At 30.8% G+C, this 19,249-nt stretch overlaps 1 protein-coding gene across 1 annotated transcript; it reads left to right on the forward strand.

Moving 5' to 3' along the window:
• Positions 1 to 1,066: 1,066 nt before the first annotated feature.
• On the forward strand, positions 1,067 to 18,451 carry LOC107440553 (uncharacterized protein CG3556). Its single transcript, XM_016053509.3, has 10 exons — positions 1,067 to 1,225; positions 3,036 to 3,265; positions 5,257 to 5,446; positions 6,538 to 6,757; positions 8,459 to 8,724; positions 9,928 to 10,106; positions 12,605 to 12,806; positions 13,703 to 13,865; positions 15,755 to 15,891; positions 18,310 to 18,451. Exons 1-10 carry the CDS (start codon positions 1,162 to 1,164, stop codon positions 18,375 to 18,377), a joined length of 1,719 nt encoding a protein of 572 aa, XP_015908995.1. The 5' UTR covers positions 1,067 to 1,161; the 3' UTR covers positions 18,378 to 18,451.
• The last annotated feature ends 798 nt before the right edge of the window (positions 18,452 to 19,249 follow it).

Consider the following 19,249-nt stretch of genomic DNA (forward strand, 5'->3'; position numbering starts at 1 on the left):
GTAGCCGTAAACCTAAATTTGGGTCGGCTGTTAAATGACGGTTATATATAATATTGGTAAAGATGTAATATACAGATAATGATTATTTGTTGTAATATTGAAAAAATTTTGTAATTAATAATAATTTCACATTCACTCAGTTCTTGGCGTAACATTTAGCAATAATAAGAATTCAAAAATTGCTAAAACTGTTTTTAATACAAATTATTAATATTTATAACACCCTTATATTAATTTATTGTTCGTTATTAAATTAAAACAAAAATTAGTGATTAGGAATGCGTTTTTTCACAGCATTTCATACATTTTCAATGAAATTCAAATTGTCAGAGAAATGTGCTGGCCAGTCTTTACGATTGATGTCTTAGAAGTCAACTAATAAGGCAAGTTGTAAAATAGCCACTATAAATAGAGAAAATTCTTTATTGGCAATGTTACACTGTACTCCCGCGAGAAAGTTATGAGCAATACACAATTTTGGACAACTGGGCTGATTAAAATAAATGAATTTTACTTCGCTTAAAATTAAATTAACAAACAACTACGTATTCAAAATAAGCAATTCAAGAAGTTTAAAAAAAAAAAGTCACAAACGTTAGGAAAAATAAACACTATCCTGCCTAATTCTTATCAGTAATTCAGTATTTAAGGAGGATGAGATCTCAAAGGAAGGACTCTGATATAAAAGTATTGATGGTAAATCGCTTATCAATGTCAATAGAATGAATCCATTTCAAGTTGTAGTGACATTCTATTTCAAAGTGAATTCAGATATTCTAAAAGTGGTGTATGTTATAGTTGATTACATTTTAGTAAAGAACTTTTCATTATTTAATTCAATGACACATGAGCATGTGGAGGCTGTTTAAGTAAAAGATGTTCCTTTATTTTTTATTTTTTTTCTTCACTGAAAGTATTTTGTACCAGGAGGAAGGGTTATGATTTATCGACTAACTTCATTCTAAAAGAAAGGTACTTACACCACTTTTAATATAAACAACTCAATTGTGGAGGTAAATAAGATATTTTAAAGAATGTGATAAAACTACTTATAAGATAATATTTTGAGAGGCTTTTCGGATATTTGTGATATTCGCTTTCAAAATAGAAGACGTTAGACTTTTTGTCTCAAAAATATATTGCATTTAAAGAAATTATATTATGCTATTAATGGAGATATTACCTATTTTGTTTTTAGTTTTATTTGGACTAACTTTTACTTTCTGTAAGTAAAGCCACTTTATAAAAAAAAAAAATTTCATTCGATAATTTCGATGATTTTTTTTTAAAAAAAAGCAATCTACATGATGATCTAAAAGTCTCAGAAAAATGAAATATCTTGAGTAATTTTAAATCATTATCTACAATCTAATTAACAAAATTACTCGAATTTTAAGAAATCTTATTAACAATAAGTAAGTCAATTCATCTGTGTGCACCCGTGAGGATACTAATCTTGTTTTTGCTATATTTGTTTTGGTCATTTAAAGATAAATTTTAAAGTGATTTTTTTTAAACTTCAAAAACTGCTTATAATGACAAATTAATAAAATTAACAGCTTTTTCGATAGATAGACTAACAGCTTTTCAGAATACAAAACATCAAATATTTATCATTATGTCGAGCAAACTTGATCAAAAGTTTTTATATTCAAATTGTGCTTTAAAATAGAACCAGTGTATGCAAATAATAGGTAAATTGGGTTTAAATCGTTTACACAATGAATGCTTATTCTAGCTTTTCTCTCAGTGAAACGCAAGCATGGATTCGTGTCTTAAAAAAAAAAAAAAAAAAAACAAAGAAATCTCCATCTTTTAATAGTTGATTCAGGAGTTCTCTTTGTCTCCTGGGTTAAGTTCAAAACTGCAAGTAGTTTTAAATTATTTTCGAACATTAAAAATCATGCATCCGCTATGATCTCTGTTACAATGCGGGAAATGAAGTAAAACAAATTATTTTTCCTGTTCTATCTATATATTAAAAATGCTTCAAGTGGCACTGCAGCCGCTGTTTTAGGTATGTAACTTTACCTTGCATGTTGTTTTGCTACGCAAACACTAAAAGACTTAGAAACTTGAAATTACGACGTTGTGTAAAAAATGTGTGGGATAAAAAAAATTTAACATTCGATACTTAGTTTGAGAAAACTGCTAAACTTGTAATAAAAAATACCGAATGGATCGAATTTGTTTGAAATTTATTGCAATTTAAAGTGCTTTTTTAGTGAATTTTTTCTTACTTTTTAACTATATGCCGAATGTAATAGGAAATTTCACTATCTTTCTCGTTTTGTTTATTTCCTAAGATCGCTCTTGAATTGATGCGGAAAATAATAAAATAAAATAAAATAAGAAAAAGGAATTAGATGTTACCAGGATCTTATCATTCATTTCGAAATTTTTTTAAGTCAAGAGAGAAAACTACTGTTTCTAATTTGAGCTGTTATATTAATATTAGGTTAATCGTTATATATATATATATATATATATATATATATATATATATATATATATATATATATATATATATATATATATATATATATATATATATATATATATATATATATATATATATATATATATATATATATATATATATATATATATATATATATATATATATATCGATAACGTGTAAAATTACTTTGCATTTATTTCATTTTATTGTGTCACACATTTAATTTAACTTTAATTAGTTAAGTTTAATTTTCTCTTCAAATGCAGTTTGATTATTTTTCAAATTTATTTAACCGTTCATTTCGTTACGATTAACGTAACAAAATATTCTTCCATAAAATTTTTAATAGTTAGGTATATATATATATATATATATATATATATATATATATATATATATATATATATATAAGGAGAGAGAGAGAGAGATTTGCACTCTTTGACTTTATTTCTTTAATAGTTCCGTTTAATTCAATTAAAATTATTTATCAACTGAAATTATAAGTAAAATATTGTTTTATTGTTGAAATATAATTGATTGCATTTTATTCATATGAGTTAAAACAACTTTTCAGGCACTGTACAATGTTATAACTGCTATTCCGTATCGAAAGATTCAGACATTATTGAAGAACGTACAGATGTCCTTAGAGACACACGGTTTCGTAAATGCTGGGAGTTAACTGTTGGTGAAGATTACGTGTTGTACATGAAAGTAGCTCAGTTTGATTTAAGAACTGAAGACATTTGTCAGACAACAATAAGTTATGAGCATTATTATAGAACAACTGGACAGCCTTATTTTGTAAGTCACGGATATTTTACTCCCATTCATTACTTAACTATATTAAACTATTAGAGTTATATTTTTAAAAGCCATTAAATTAGATTTATATCTATCATTAATCTACGCAATTCATTATTGATACTGATAAATTATTTTGAGAACACGAAGCAAAATTACTCACTTATTTCTGCTCAGCATCTTACAAAATTAGTTTCATTTTTTTTCCTCAGGAATTTAAATCGATGCGCGCGTGCGAGGGCTTTCCTATCTGAAGATTTTCAATACAAATTTTCAATCCCTAATTATTATTTTTATTTTTTCCTGTATTAAATTTTAAGCCAAAGGATGATGAAAATGATAAGAAGTGGTAACAAACTTTAGGCTAAGTGAATATTTTAATTTCAGTTTTAAGATTTCTAATCCGAATAAAGTAAAACTTTATTCAAGAGTGATTGCAAACGTTCAACTGGTGGAATTATAGAGTTTTCTCTTACGAGCTTCTTCTGCAGACAAAATAAAACAGAGAAGTATTGTGATTATGTGTAACTCACAAGTTAATGTTGAGACCTGTACCTGAGAAATCGAAAAAATATCTTCTGTCAGGATAATATAAATTCGACAGTCACTGCAGAAACTTAAATAAAGAATTGAACCCAAAGTCGGACTGGAAGTTAGGCGCCCAGGGGGGCACTTAAATTAGGGGGCCCTTGAAGGAATAAAATATCCTTTGTAAATGATAATAAAGCGTTATTGTTTTTGTTTCATAATTCATTATTGCAAAGGGGAAGTATCATTTTGGGTATAAGTGTTTTTCCTTCTTCTATTTCCCCCCCTTCCCTAGTATAAGACTTATTCATTAAATAATGTTCTAAATAAATATTCTATTTCAGTCATAATGCCAATAACAAAACAAATTGAGATAAAATATGTTTTAAAATTATATAGATTTTTTTTTCCAAAAGGACATGGATTTAGAGGGCCTCACTTTTAAGGAAGGTCCACCACTTTTTTTTGAGGGCCAAGAAGCGATCGCTTTTTCAGGTCTATGACCAGTCCGACCCTGGTTAAACCTTCAGTATCTGTATTTTATATGCTCCAGAAGTTACACAATAAATTGAACAATAAAAATAATTGTTCCTATCGATGAAGTTAAAAAATTTCTGAAGAAGAAAATAAAAAACATATCAAACAATGCAAGACAGTTATAGGAAAACCCGTATTATAAATTTTTGGTTACTACACAGCTAAAATAAATCTCTAGGCCCAGAGCTGAAAATTTCCTAATAGCACGCAGCTGAAACGCTAGGTCAGTGTACGCTTGCCGTCACCTTTACCTGTATGAAACATAATGGTTGGCCTACTGTCAAAACGTCAGAGGCCGTTTGCTGGCCAGCAGTTGAGGACTGACAAACACTGAGAAAGAGATTACCCAACACTTTTTAATGCACTATTGGTGGATTATTGTCATTGAAACAACAACATCCCGGTAGCTTATTGCGAGTAAATAGAGAACACTTATCCTTAAGGATAAGTGTTCTTATCCTTAAGGATAGGAACTTATCCTTAAGGATAACTGAAAATTCCAAATCTAATTAGTTTTATTTAATCTAAGGAGAAATATTTAGTTAATTAATAATATCTCATTGAAAATATGGTGAATTTAATTTGATTCTAAACCAAGTACGAACTTATACAACTACGGTTGAGAGAAATTACTCCACATCCTTGAAAGAAATGCAATAATAATATCATTTTATTTATTTATTTTCTTTCTTAAGTTCTCATTTTTTGAGCTCAGTAAAAGTATACGTTTAACTAAATTCGGTGATAGTAAATGTCAAAATTCAGTACAATTCTTTCATTTTTTTAATGAATTTATGTTAACTTATAAATTATTATACAAATTATTTGGGTTTTCATAAAACCTCTACACGTTATTCCGTACAACTTGCAGTTATGTTCCGCTCTATAGTAAATGAAGTTTAATTTCGGGAATGTATTTTTTACAGGACAACAGAAGGGCCATCTTGACAATTGAGGATGAATTTAATAACTTCAACTACACATTTTACCCATCAAAATTCAATTGGGATCAAACAATAACAATAAGAGGAGACGCAAGAATTACTTTGGAAGTAAATAACCAATACAACTGGTGCATAGCCCACGAAGTAGCTTTTAGATTGGAATTTTCGAAAGGTACAAATTTGAATTTATTTATGAAAATGTACATATTGTTTGATAATATATAGTCAATTATAATTCCCTCTCCAATTCTATATGGTTATAATGATAACAATAAATTTATAAACGTATGTGTTATTAAAAGAAAGTATGGTTAATGAAAAAATTTATAAAGTATTGATACTTTAGAAAAATACTCTTATGGGATCCAGCAATGGAAAGAAAAAAAGTTCCTACTTGGGAGCGCTTTTCTCTCTTTCTCTCCTAAAACTTTCAATTTTAGGTACTTAATAAATAAAATTCTAATGCATAATTTTTGAGTGGTAACAAACAATTAAATGCAGAAAAATAACTCCTACAAATTCTAGCAATAAAAAAATTATTCATATTTCCTCTGAGTAGAATTTTTACCTTTCACCACTTAAAAGCATAAGTTTTAGGTACCTTCTAAATAATAATTAGCTATTTTTTATTTTACACTTAAATGTCGAAATATAACTTGTCTAGATTCTAATGATGAAAAATATTTCTTAAATATGTCGTTACCTTTTCCTCCTGAACCCCTCCCTACTAAATAATAATCATAAAAATTTAATCATAATAATTAAAATCAATAAAATAGCATTTTATTATTTTTTTTGGGCAATTAAATGTTCGAATGCAACTTATATGGATCCTAATAATGCAGTGAGAATGGCTATTAATCCCATGCCTGATGTAAATGAAATCGTCGGATAAAAATTGCATGTCCACTCCAAATAACGCAAACGTGTGTTAGTTTCACTCAAAAAGTCTTTTTCACGAAAGAGAATTTATCCCATTCCTTAATGCAGGTGTTTTAGGCCTGGGTTTAAAATTTCAAGGATACGGATTATAGATAGTTGAACATTGATAAAGCCGCAAATCCTGTATGGATTGGCCTTCCAATGAGGATGATAATATTAAATGCAATAAGGTAATAGCTCAGATTTTTAAGAATACTTTTTTTCTATGTTAAAACATTTATTGCACATTTACTACAAGAGATTATGCTTTGCTGTTATGACTTAAAATAACTGTTTTGACTTAAAAAACAATAACTGCAAAAAACTGAAACTGATTTCTAGTGACTGGAATTGAGACTGTTGAAGGAATAAAAGAAGCGAGAATAAAGGTCTTCAATAGGATGTTAAAGCAACTTTTGCCTCCTTTAAAATGGCATGACGACATAGATAAAGCGGTTATAGCTCTACATTTAGGTGGTGTCTTGAATTTTTCCAAATCACGTGTATTCGAAGAGCTGCTCATTAAGCAAGTCGACCTCAAGTCGTCTGTAGCACTACTCAGGTATTATCTTTTGTCCTTAACATGCATTTTCATGTGAGTTCTGGAAACACTGTCCTTAATATACAGGGGTCTCCAAATTGTTGTGATAACTTTTTAGAGGAGCTATGTGATATACCATAAGATCCCGAGAACAGGCAAGAGAAGAATCTCAATGACTGGAGCCGAATAATGTAACTTCCAAATGAAATACATTCAATAGTAAATTCCCATAAATCAATTGAAGGTTATCTAAATGCTTTTTTCACCCTTGACGTGGTATTTTCCGCCAATTTTCTATAGCATCAGAATTTTTATGAAACATATTTTTCAAACTTTTTTTCATTATTTTGTATTAATTTAGGTCAAAATAAGTAAAAAATATTATATTTAGACTTTTAAAAGTTTATGGTTATAAATACAGCATGAAACATCGGTGTCTTTTTACTTATTTATTTTGTTAAAGTTACCTTCCAAACAATAATTTTTCAAATTTACACTTATTTGCAGTTACTCCTAAGAGGTCCTCCTAATCCTTCCTTAAAGAAAAACAGTTATTCATCATTGAAATTTCTTTATTTTAAAAAATCAATTATTGATAAATTTTTGAATAAATTTTTTAAATTTTTCAATAACTAATAATAAGTCAAATAAATTTTTGAATGAAAGAAACTGTTTTTGGATTTTACATTTTAGTACAAATATAATTCAGATAATCTAACAGATTTCTTCAGTAACTGTTAAACTGTTTGTAATAATTAAAAAATACCAAAATGTATTTTTGCTTGTAAATAGAGCCTAAGAAAAAGATATATAAAAGGAATCATCTGCGTCAAAGGGTTAAACCATTCAAAAATCGAGAACCGATTTCTCTACAAGCAACGGATATGTGTTTACAAATCACAATTGGTGACACCTAAATGCTGTTCGAGAAATGGTGCTTGTCCTTGGACTGCATACGAAGCAATGACTATGTAAACGTCAAGGAAAAGTGATTAGCAGAACAGAGACAGAAGATCTGAAAGGGCACAAAAGTAATTAATTGGGAACTTTTATTGAACATCGTGTGTACAAATTGCGTACTAGATAAATACAGTTGATACTGTGTTACAACAAACAACAGCTCATCTAAGTTTGCACCATTAAGCACTATACATTTTCGACACCAAATGCAGCACTGTACGCGGTCACAACTAGTCTATGTTGTTGCTACAGTTCACTGTAGTATCAACATAGCCGAGGTTTGTCATTAGATACGTGGCAGCTTCACAGGCTCATGATAGATGACAGCTTTGAGAACTCACCTCATATAAAAATCAAATCGCCATGAATCAGCTGAGCCTCGGGGCACCTAGAAGCAACCACTCATTGCTTATAGGTGAGCATTAGCGTAAGGTCGCGAACAATAATCAGAAAAACCCTAGCGAAAAAAAATTATATTCCCTTAACTCTGTTTTTAAAATCGGTGTAGATGACTTTTCTTTTATTTTACTACAGATATAATATTTACCTTTAGATATTTACTTTTTACTTTTAATATTTACTTTTACTACAACTATCAATAATATCATTGATAATTTCATAAACATAAAAATTTCATTAATCTTCTCAACTTAATAGCAATAAGTTGAGGAGACACTTCAAAAAAGGTAAGCATGTCTTTCATTTGTAAAATCATTACCTTTCTTTAAATTATTCCCTTTAACCATCAATTTTTTTTAACAGGAACAAATCAGAGGCAGTAACTCTTAACAAACTAGCTAAAATAATAAACAGTTTGCTTGTGACTTGTCACAACCCTAGAAAATTTTATGGCTATGATCTCATAAAGATGGCAAAAGAAAAACTTGATGAGCCTTTAATGATACGAAGTCCACTGGCATATATTGCATTGTGCAATGCAAATGAAACCTTAAGTTACCTAGAAGTTGATAAGCTTTTGTGGTCTGTGCGTGAGCATCAAGTTAATGAGGAATATCCTTTCAGCTCGGGTAAGCGTGGTTTAAAATAGAATTCTTATAAAACTATATTTTTGTTTTAAAAACAATGAGAATATAATGATCGGAATGATAGTATGTAAAAAAATACAATTTAAGGTTTCAGAGGAAGAAGTAGTACTTTATTTACGTCACACTAAAGCTGAAAAATTGGCTATTGGAGGCTATATTATTAACATAACTGAGGATGAATCGAAGAATGCCATCCAAATTTTAATCCTCTGCGGAGGAGGTGGCTCCCCCGGTTTGGTAGCCCGACGACCAGCGCGTGAAGTCGATCACCATATGACAAATGAGGGCCGATACGCACGCCTTCGGTCCCTTCGCAAACAGACCAAAGTGGTAATCTGTCGGCATACTGACCGCACGCAGCCAGTACTGCAATTTTCGGGGATTATTACTGGGAACCGTGTCTTACGGTCAGTCCACTGTGGGAACAACAGAAGAACAACTTCGGTCCATATAAGCAAGTTTTAAACAAAAACATATTTATGAGTTATTGTAAATCCTTAAAATCAAAATTGGATACAAGATGGGAAAAACACTACTACTAACACTTTGATTTTTTTTTTTTTTTTTAATGGGGCATGGAGGGTAGAGTATTTCGAATAACATTTCCTTCCTTATAAAATACTCTTTTTAACGTATACATGTTGATATAGCAACAAAACAGGTTGGCAGATACTACCGTTTTCTGAGGGCAAATTTACTTAGAATAACAAGACCTGTGACGTAGTCTATTATGTACCCAATTAATAATATAACTGATAAATTGCAGAAAACAATCTCCAATAACATCAATTTTATCAAATAAGAAAGAAAACTTTTTATTTTTCTTTGTAAAAAATTCTAGCTTGAAGTAATTCCTCTCGGTACTGAAGTAGTTTTTCCATCCATGCATGCTGAATAAAAACGTATTTTTTGTAGTTATTTTACACCTATGACAAAATTCGTAATCTTTTTGCGTATACACATATTTAATTTATTCTTTACCTTTTTGGAATATCATCATTTTTAAAAATTATTTTTACATGATCAAGTGAAGTATTGCTCCAACTCGTGGCGGCAAGTAAAGCACTATTTCTAACAACGCTAATAGTTGCGATTTTATAAAAAATTGAGCAAAATTTGTTTTTGTAGTTTTTTCTTTGAGAGTTTTGAATGGTCCGAGATTAACATGAATTATTGCAATTGCAGACATCAGTGCCTTAGGCTTAATGGCTCTTTCATGCGTAAGAAATCAAAGCTTTAAAATAAAAGGAGCATTCAAGGAGGATTTTGACTTTCTTTACAATGAAACACTCGAACATTTAAAGATGCAACAACAGACGGATGGAAGCTTTGGAAACATCTATTCTACTGCTATTTTCACTCAGGTATTTTTTTAAAATTTATTTGGGAGTTTCCTCATTGTTGGAAGTTTTATCTCTTACCGACACAATTCGAGATTACATAATTATAATAAGGTAATTTGGTCATGAAAAAACAGCCTTTTTTAAATCTCTGCCTGCATTTAACTATATAAATAAAAAATAAAAATTACTAAACATTTTCACTCTTTTTTTTTTACTATAAAATTTCACCGTTTTTTATGACAGGTCCAGCTCGATTAAAAACGGAGTCTGGATTTTTTTATTTTTTGAAAAGTTTATTATTTATTATATTTACGTAGTGAAATATACATTCGCGCAGTCGAAAATTCAAACACTTGAGCCTTCACCTCGTTTCAATAAATTATCAATGAAAAAATTTTTTTCCACTTATGCGCATTTCAGTCTTTGTTACGGTAAGTTTTCCAGGTGGTAAATGAAAGACTATTCACATGGCTATCTTCAGTTTTATGGAAGTACAAAAAAAAATGTAGGGTAAAACATTTAACCAGAATAAATTGCTCCTCAACTGACCATTATTTTAGGCTCTCTTATAAAAGTAATAATGATAATAAACCCATGTTTGGTTTAAAAATATAGTTTTCCTAGTAGCAAATGAAGGAAATATTCATAAAACAAAGAAAGCGACAGATATTTGACAAGGTATTTTACCAACACTTGTTCAGAAACAGTCTTTATCGGGTGGGCAAAATACACAGTCAAACATTTTTCGTCTGTATTAAAATTTTCAATATCTCCATTCGTTCCGTTTGCCTCGTTGAGGAGTATTTTCTAGTGCCAAAAATCAAATTTTATCACGAAAAGAGCGTAAGTACTAAAAAACATGGTCGCCTTGGAGCTATCTAAGCGGGCTAAATTTTATCCAAAATATTTTTGTTCTCTTCAATTTAGCAAACCATGGGAATAATCCGAGATAGCCTGGTTGGTAGGGCACTGGACCCATGTCCAAGAGTTCGTGGGTTCGATCGCAGTCGGCCGAAGACTCCCCGAGTAGTAAATGGTGACTGATGCACGTTAAATCTATCGAATCGCAATGTCCTCCATGTTCCCATAACAAATCAAAATCTCTGGGGGTACTGATCCAGGAGTTTCATTGTCTTCTGGATTGGTTCAAAATTACAAGGCTACGGAGTTGAATATTAGTAGTCGTAATCCCAAAATTGAGTCGGCTGTTCAACGACGGATATAAAATATAAAAACCATGGGGACATCCTACATTTGATCTTCATCAAACACTTCAAATAACCGGTTTAATTTGAATGACCATTCTGATATACTACGAAAAAAAGATTAATAAATAGCAATTGTAAGTCGTTTCTTATAGAACACCTTGTATCTGACATAATTACGTTTTGGTAACAATTGTTAGAGTTTCGAATTATGTGTTGCACTACCATAAGTAAAAAGCCCAGATTGTGAAGCGATCGGAAAGGAATAGTGAAAGTAGTAGTTTGGCGAGCGTAACATCCCTATTATAGTTATATAAATGTCTCTATAACTTCAAAAATATTAGCCAGAACATTATAAATGCAAGATTTTATCGTAGAAAAAAAACTATCTAGTTTCTTAGGTTATAAAAATGTTCTAACATGAAATATCGTTTGATACTTCGTGACATAAAAGCTTAGGTATACATAAAAAAATTCTATAACTTTCAATAGAATAAATATTTTTTCCTTTTATTTTACTGAAGGTATATTAAAGCGAATAAAAATTAAGTACAATTTTTTCACATATAACCATTAAGCCGTCTTTCTTTTTAATTTTGGCAAACAGAACATTGTTTGTTATGCGTTTTATAACGCTAAATCTAATAAAATCAAAATGAAGTTGATACACTTATAAGTTTCAAAATGATAAGAGTTTTATGTGTTTAAATGATGCAAGTCAAAATAAATTATACTCTAATTTATACATTAAGTTTTCGTACTTTCCAAACTTTTAGATCAATCGACTTGGGTTAGGTATACATAGAAAACACGATACATAACTTGTCTACAGAGCTAAAGTTTAGCTTTCTCACCATTTAACCCCACCACTTCAGTAGAATCAAGGTGGCAGTCAAGCTTAAGTTGGAGAAAGAGAAAACTTTAGAATTGGACCAAAATCAAAACTTTTGGGCCCTTACTTTCGATTATTAATCTATGCCACGACTACGACACGAACAAAAAAAATTATGGTAAATTTTGTTCTGATAACAAAAGTTAAACAATAATTATTGAAAAATTAATAAATAAAACGCTTATCAAGTGGAAAGTTAGCATAACAGAAGAATAGTGAGTGATAATTAGAATTACACGTTAACAAAATACAAACCAAGATTGCTTGAAGCATTTGAATGGTGTAAAAAGTCGATGGTTTAAGAAAATCCTTGAAGATGAGGTAAACAATTAAAAATGAAATGATGATTTTGAAATTAGAGTACTATTCTATAATATAAAAAAAAATACTTGTATTTTTATCATTCAATTTGTTTTATATAGGCTTTGATGTCAAGCAATTCTGCAAATCAGTCGAATGTTTCTGATTCTGTGTTTCCAGCTGCAAGATTTTTGATAAATCATTTAAACACCTCTGATTTCGGATCGATGGCTGCTTACTACATTTTACCGATTCTTAATGGAAAAACCTTACTAGATATACGCTACACAGACTGTTCAAGAAACCCTAGAAAAGATAGGGATGGTAAGTTCTTAATAATCAAACTTTAAGAAAAATTGAATAATGGGGTTTATTTACTAGTTAACTTTTGGATTGACCAGTTTAGTACATTAAAAAATATAATAATAGTAGCAACTTTATTTTATTATTTTTATTTTGTAATGAAGACACAAATTGTCCTTCAATAAAGAGAGAGCTGGCTAAAACTTAAACCAGTGGAAAAGGGTTAAGATAAATGAAATAGCGCGCTGATGATGGAACAAGGACTAACTAACCTTCTTTACCAAGATCTAATAATCCTTACCATTTAGAATAACTTTTTGATTACCACTTACCCACTTTAGTAAAGTCGTACAGATCTTTTGTAAAATATCCAGAGATTTGCATCATAAAATTAAACGAGATATCTTAATGGAACTTCAAAAAGGGTCCTAAAGTCACTCTACTTTGCAGCAATACACATTTTATTACTTCATTAAGAGTGGTGATTACGCAATACTGTATGAATGGAAAGACACCTTTTCCAAGTTTAGCTTAAGTTAGTAACTGAAAAATTGTAATGGAAAAATATTAAGTAAATTGAAATATTAAAAATTCAGTGTAGTAATTTTCTCAATGAAATGGGGTAAAAATGAGGAGAGCAAATGCAATCTCTCATTTGGATTACAACGATATGTTGAAGATAAATATGCTTAAATTTACTAAGACAATATGTTAAGTAACTGGACGCTTATAAAATCGAAATTATTTCGAATGGAACATTAATCAAAATCGGTACATACTCCGATTCTGACTAGCTCTGTGATATGATATGTGATTTGCCCATGTTAAATGTCAATAAGTCTAATTTATCAAATATGTTTTTTCCTTCTTTTAAATCAACATTAATGAATTTTAATTTATAAAAAACCGTATTTCAGGTAGCGGTATTTCGGACATCGTAGAAGCAATGATCAAAGTGCAGTATTCATTGATCATAGGAGACAAGGAAGATATCAAGAACACACTCTCTCTCAGAGTCCCAGAAAATATAACAGCATATGAAATTATGCAGAAAGCTCAAAACATCGAATCCAAATACAAGTAAGATGTGATTTGCAATGACAGATTGTTTTTGTGTTAATAAAAATAGATAGTCGAGACAAACTTATTATTAAAGCAAGGGAAAATTTTGCGTTTTAGTGACCACGACGATAGCTTCAAAATTGTCCGAAACATTGGGGCTGTGAAAGAGAGCGATATCTAATGGTTATCTTTACTCGACGACGCCTTTTTTTCAATCTTAATTTCTTCCCATGTGTTGAGAACTTTTAGCTTACGTATTAATTTATTTTTATCACCTAAATAAATATTTTGAACTTAAAAAAAATTCCATTTTTATTACATAAAATTTTTGTTAACTCGATGGAATTTCAACAGATGAATGCTTGTGTCGATGAAAACGCTCAGTCAAAATTAAGATAACTTTCCGACTAGCTAGAGTATTCAAAACGGTATCGAAACTTCGTACCCGATTTCAGTGCAAGAATCATTCATTTCCCGGCCGCTACCAGAAGAATTTATCAGAAATTAATCGTCAAAGAAAATGTATCGATAATTAAAATTTTCTGGCCCAATTAAAAGTAACCATAGCACAAAAATTTTAAAATTGCTTTCATTTTACGACTATTGCAAGTAAAATTTATCGCGAAACATTTGTCAAATGTATTTAACAATGATCAAATTTCCGACCACTTTCTGACTTACTAGCATTTTAAAGAATTTATCACCATATTATTATTACAAGAAATTTATAGTTAAAATGTTTACATTATAAACGGAACTTTTTGTTGGCTGACATCTCAAGTTTAAATTATTTTCTGGCCATTTACATGCTGATTTTATGGCCTTATTATTATCAAAAAGAATTTTTTGACAATCTAAAATTAGATTACTTTTCGACTAGTTTAAGTGATCTGTGTAGGATGGTAAAGCTAGTATCGATTATCTCTCGACTTCTTCAGGCATAATTTGTATATAATCAAATAAAATTTATTGCTATCATTATTTTGATCACTGTCCGATTAGCTTGAGTGCTCAAATTTCAACTGATGTTCTGCATAATAATAATTTAATCATTCTGTAAATGATGCTAACAAAATTTATCGCTAATCAAAACTTTAAATCACTTTTTAAAAAAATAGACCCAAGGCAAGATCCGGGAAGCACATTACTTTCGTAATACAGTTTATCACCAGTGATAATCAGTATCTAACGTCTTTCGAAAAATAATGTGGTTTATATGAGGTTAAAAAAAAAATTTCAAATTTTTACGTTTTTTTATTATAACAAGTCATTTTATCACAAATATCTATTTTAAATCAAAATAACTTTTATAAAAATTCACAAATGATTATACTTATTGAATACTGTACCGAACACAGGGGTTCGTGTTGATTGGAGATGAATGAAACAGTCTTTAAGATTCCAAAATTTTATTAGTAGAATCTTCCAAAAAATTAAGCAATTTTCAACCCTCAATTAGAGCACGAATAACCGACTAGTACACAACATATCACAGTCTTCGAAACCTCAAACGGTTCACAGGAGACTCGCAAATCAGAACACTATTGCAATCACAACCAGACACTGCTCAGCGAGGCACACTCCTATAGGCTACTATAAATATATTTATATAGGCCTAGCGACGAAACCTCGGAACTTTCGACATGATTTAAATGACAACCTGGAACCTGAAGTAAAAACCTGAAGCCTGTTAAATCTTAGGTTTAACGGATAAAATCTAGCTCTTACCAGAGTGGCTTGACAAAAGTTCAAAGTATGCTTTAATATGATTTCATTTTGGCCTTTTATTAAGTTTTTGAGGCAAGACCTGGTAGCCATTTAAGTTAATAATCGGTTTTACCGGTAAAACCTTGAATGTACCAAACTTTAGGCTTTTACAGTAACATTTATATAAATGTTTGTTTTAGATTCGAATGGAAGAGAATATCTGGAAAGATGTATGTGTATGAGATAGCCGGCATTCCAGTAGATCCTGAAGAAGGACGTTTCTGGTTAACATATTACAAGAACAACACAAGTACAGCTTTAATTCTTGTCCCAGAAGGTTGGTGAAACAATTTTATCTTTTTGTTAGAGTACTCAAAGACGATTTCACTAAAAGTGGAGTATATAAAAATGCATATTAAATATACAGATGTAATCAATTATCACCCTTAAATAAATAATTTGTCAAAAAAAGTATAAAAAAGAAGGTACCTCAAATTAATATCTAAGCAAGTAAAAACAAAAACGCTATTTAAATCTAATCAATTACTTAACTACTAAGAGAAGGTCGGGATAGCTTGGTCTGTAGGGCGCTGGGTTCATGTCCGAGAGTTCGAACCTCGCCAACCGAAGATTCCCCGGGTAGTTGGTGACTGATGCACGTTAAAATTCCGTCGAGTCGCAAAGTCCTCCATGTTCCCATAACAAATCAATATCTCTGGGGGTACTGGATTGGAGACTGATCGTTCTCTGATTCAGGTCAAAATTACGATCTGTGGATGTATGAATGGGTCCGCCTTGTAAACAGGTGTGACGTACGATGTGGCAGAAGTCGAATTCTTGGCCATAGATGGCGCCATTGAAAGACAAGAATCACACACTCTGCCTTAAATTTGTTCGTTTTCACCAAGCAGGCTTGCCCGTGTGGCAAATGGCATTAGAACCAACCAACCATTACTAAGAGAAGATAAGGACATCCTGAATATTTTTTATTTATTTGTCAAATCTCCCGTGTGAAATATCATAAATTAACAACAACGATATACTCTTCCATGTGTAGTATTTTAGTAGAAATTTATATAAGGTTTCAAGGGTGCAAAAGTAACTTTCAAATTTTTCTTTACTTTTTTTACTGTCATATTTTACTTTTGAAATTTCAACAAAAGGTGTAAGTATGTTATAATATAGTGTTTAATCTTTTTTCGTATTGAGTTTTGACCTATACAGTTTCAACTAACCTGCATAAGGCCTAAGCATAGTAGAATTCGTGTAGACACGTGATAGTGGAGGTAGTTCGAAAATGTCCACAGTGGTTTCATTTAAGTCTCATTGAAAAAAATATGAATCCATGACAAATGTAGCACGTTTGATTTCATTTATTTTCGAAATTTGGATTATTATGTAGTATGATATACCTTTAAAAATAGTGGTTTTAATCTCAAGTAAAAAATTTAACAAGAAACATTTACATTAATCCTATTTTTTAAAGGTTTTGCTAAGAAAATTTAAAGACGTTTTATCAAGTCTGTTAAAAGAATATAATTTAATATAGATGAATTAATGTAGAAAATAAAGATTTTAACCATGCATTTATCTTTTGTCATACATTGAACTATAACAAAACATAAACTAACGTCTTCAGTTTTGCGAGTTATTTACAGTGCTACAATGAAGGAAATATCACTAAGTCATGTATTGTAATAAATAACATTTTAAAGAGCTGTAGGAAACAACTCTATCTTACATAAGAAATGAGCTAAAAATTCCCTATTGGGGAAAAATTCACCACTCAAATTTTTAACCCAATTTAACGAAACATTTTTGGAGGGATAAATTCAAAAGAAAAAAACAATACTAAATAATATATACCCGCATTCTCTAATAAATAAGAATTATAGTTCGGCTTTGAGGAGAACTCCAGACAGAAAGTCTGGGGCTGTCTGCTGCTATGGTAACAAGCGAGAGCACATTTCTAATGGGGGTGAAATGGAGGAAAGAAGGTGTCGACTCACGACGACCTACGCTAAGATTAAGACAAAACTATTCAGACCACATCCCTATTCGAAGTGACCTTTCCTCGTAACCATAGTACCCGCAACGACGCGAGACGGGTGTCCAGAGTTCTCCTAAAAGCCACACTATACTTTTGTATAATTTGCAAATCAAATAAATTTTCAATACTAGCTAGTGAGAGACATACACATCGAACTATACACATTAAGTTGCATAATCACCGCCCTTTATAAGAATCATTGTCAAAAAGGCATGTGCCTTGGTCGTAAGATAGTATTTAAATAAGAAAAATTAAAATTTAATAAAAATCATATGAATCACTATTGCGAATAGTGGGGTTAAAGCATCAAAACCTATTTGATTGCTCAGATGAAACTTTGTGTTTCGTATTATATTTCATGTATCTCAGTTTCCTCTTAATCTCACCTTTCTCGTTGGTAATTCAACAACTTTTGATTTCAGTTTTTCCTTTTTACTTAGATAAACTATTAATTTGAAACTCTTTTTGGATAAAATTTTTTTTACTTCATTCCTGTTGAAGATTGTAAAAATATATAATAGGCAGTTGGTTACTGTAAACTATGTACTTGAAAATGTACTAAGTGCCCATCATGATAAGAAAAGCCTTTGAAAAGAGTAAATTCACTGACTAGTCTTATGTGGAAGTTTAAATGTACTTAATGTTAGAAATATTTTTTGCCTAAGATTTTATGGATTTTTTTTTCAATTAAAATTTTTGTTACAGGTCCAGATAACCTCCAACTACATGATGGTTATCATCTAATCCAGTGGTACCAAAGTGTTCATTTTTAATTTATTTCAATCTCCATTGATGAAATAGCTGTAGAATTTCTATGCATGAAATAAATTATACGACTTTTGAAGACGTTTAAATTGTGTTATTTTAGATAAGTTATACTTCTATCATATTCTTTTCTACACTTTTCTTTTTCTATGTACCAGCAGGATACATTGGCACCGCCTTTGATGGAGAAGTAGTGGTCTTGAGTACGGCCTTACAGCAGTTACTGGCCCTCCAATACAAATTTGAAAATGCAGTTCTCTTCTCGGACTCACAAGCGGCCATACAATCAATAAGCTCACATGAACGTCCCTTTATACCTGAGATTTCCTGATGTCAAAACTTCTTGAGGTCTTTATTTTTAAGGGGAAAACGAATAGTCCTCCAGTGGGTGCCAGCCCATTGTGGTGTTTGGGGCAATGAGCAGGCAGATTTACTTGCCGAAAAGGTGCCAATTTGCTACAACAACCAAATACGGCAACTTCCTTTTGGAAAATCAAACTGTTCCTTAAAAATTTATGTAAAACCAACTCATTGCAAGATCTTCAGACTAGCACAGCTTTGAAAAGTTGGAGAAATGTAAGTTCTTCTTTAATTCCCGACAAACCAAGACGTGATGCAGTTCCGGCCTTCCGCTTATATACAGGCCACGATTGTCTTTCTGCTAACTTATACCGCATAGGCCTTCGTACCACGCCTTTTTGTCCACTTTGTAAATCTGGAGAGAAATTGGGCAGGGACCACCTGCTTCTATGTGGACACACTGAGTCCTCAAGATATTGGGAAGCAAGAGAACTTTTGCTTTGCCATTGGAAATAAAAAATAAAAAAACTTCTATCGTTTTACTTAAAAGTTGTGTTAATACCATGTTATACCACAGTTG

The sequence above is a fragment of the Parasteatoda tepidariorum genome, chromosome 6 (assembly GCF_982258835.1).
Source record: "Parasteatoda tepidariorum strain Cologne lab strain chromosome 6, Ptep-v5.0, whole genome shotgun sequence".
Lineage (NCBI taxonomy): Eukaryota > Metazoa > Arthropoda > Arachnida > Araneae > Theridiidae > Parasteatoda > Parasteatoda tepidariorum.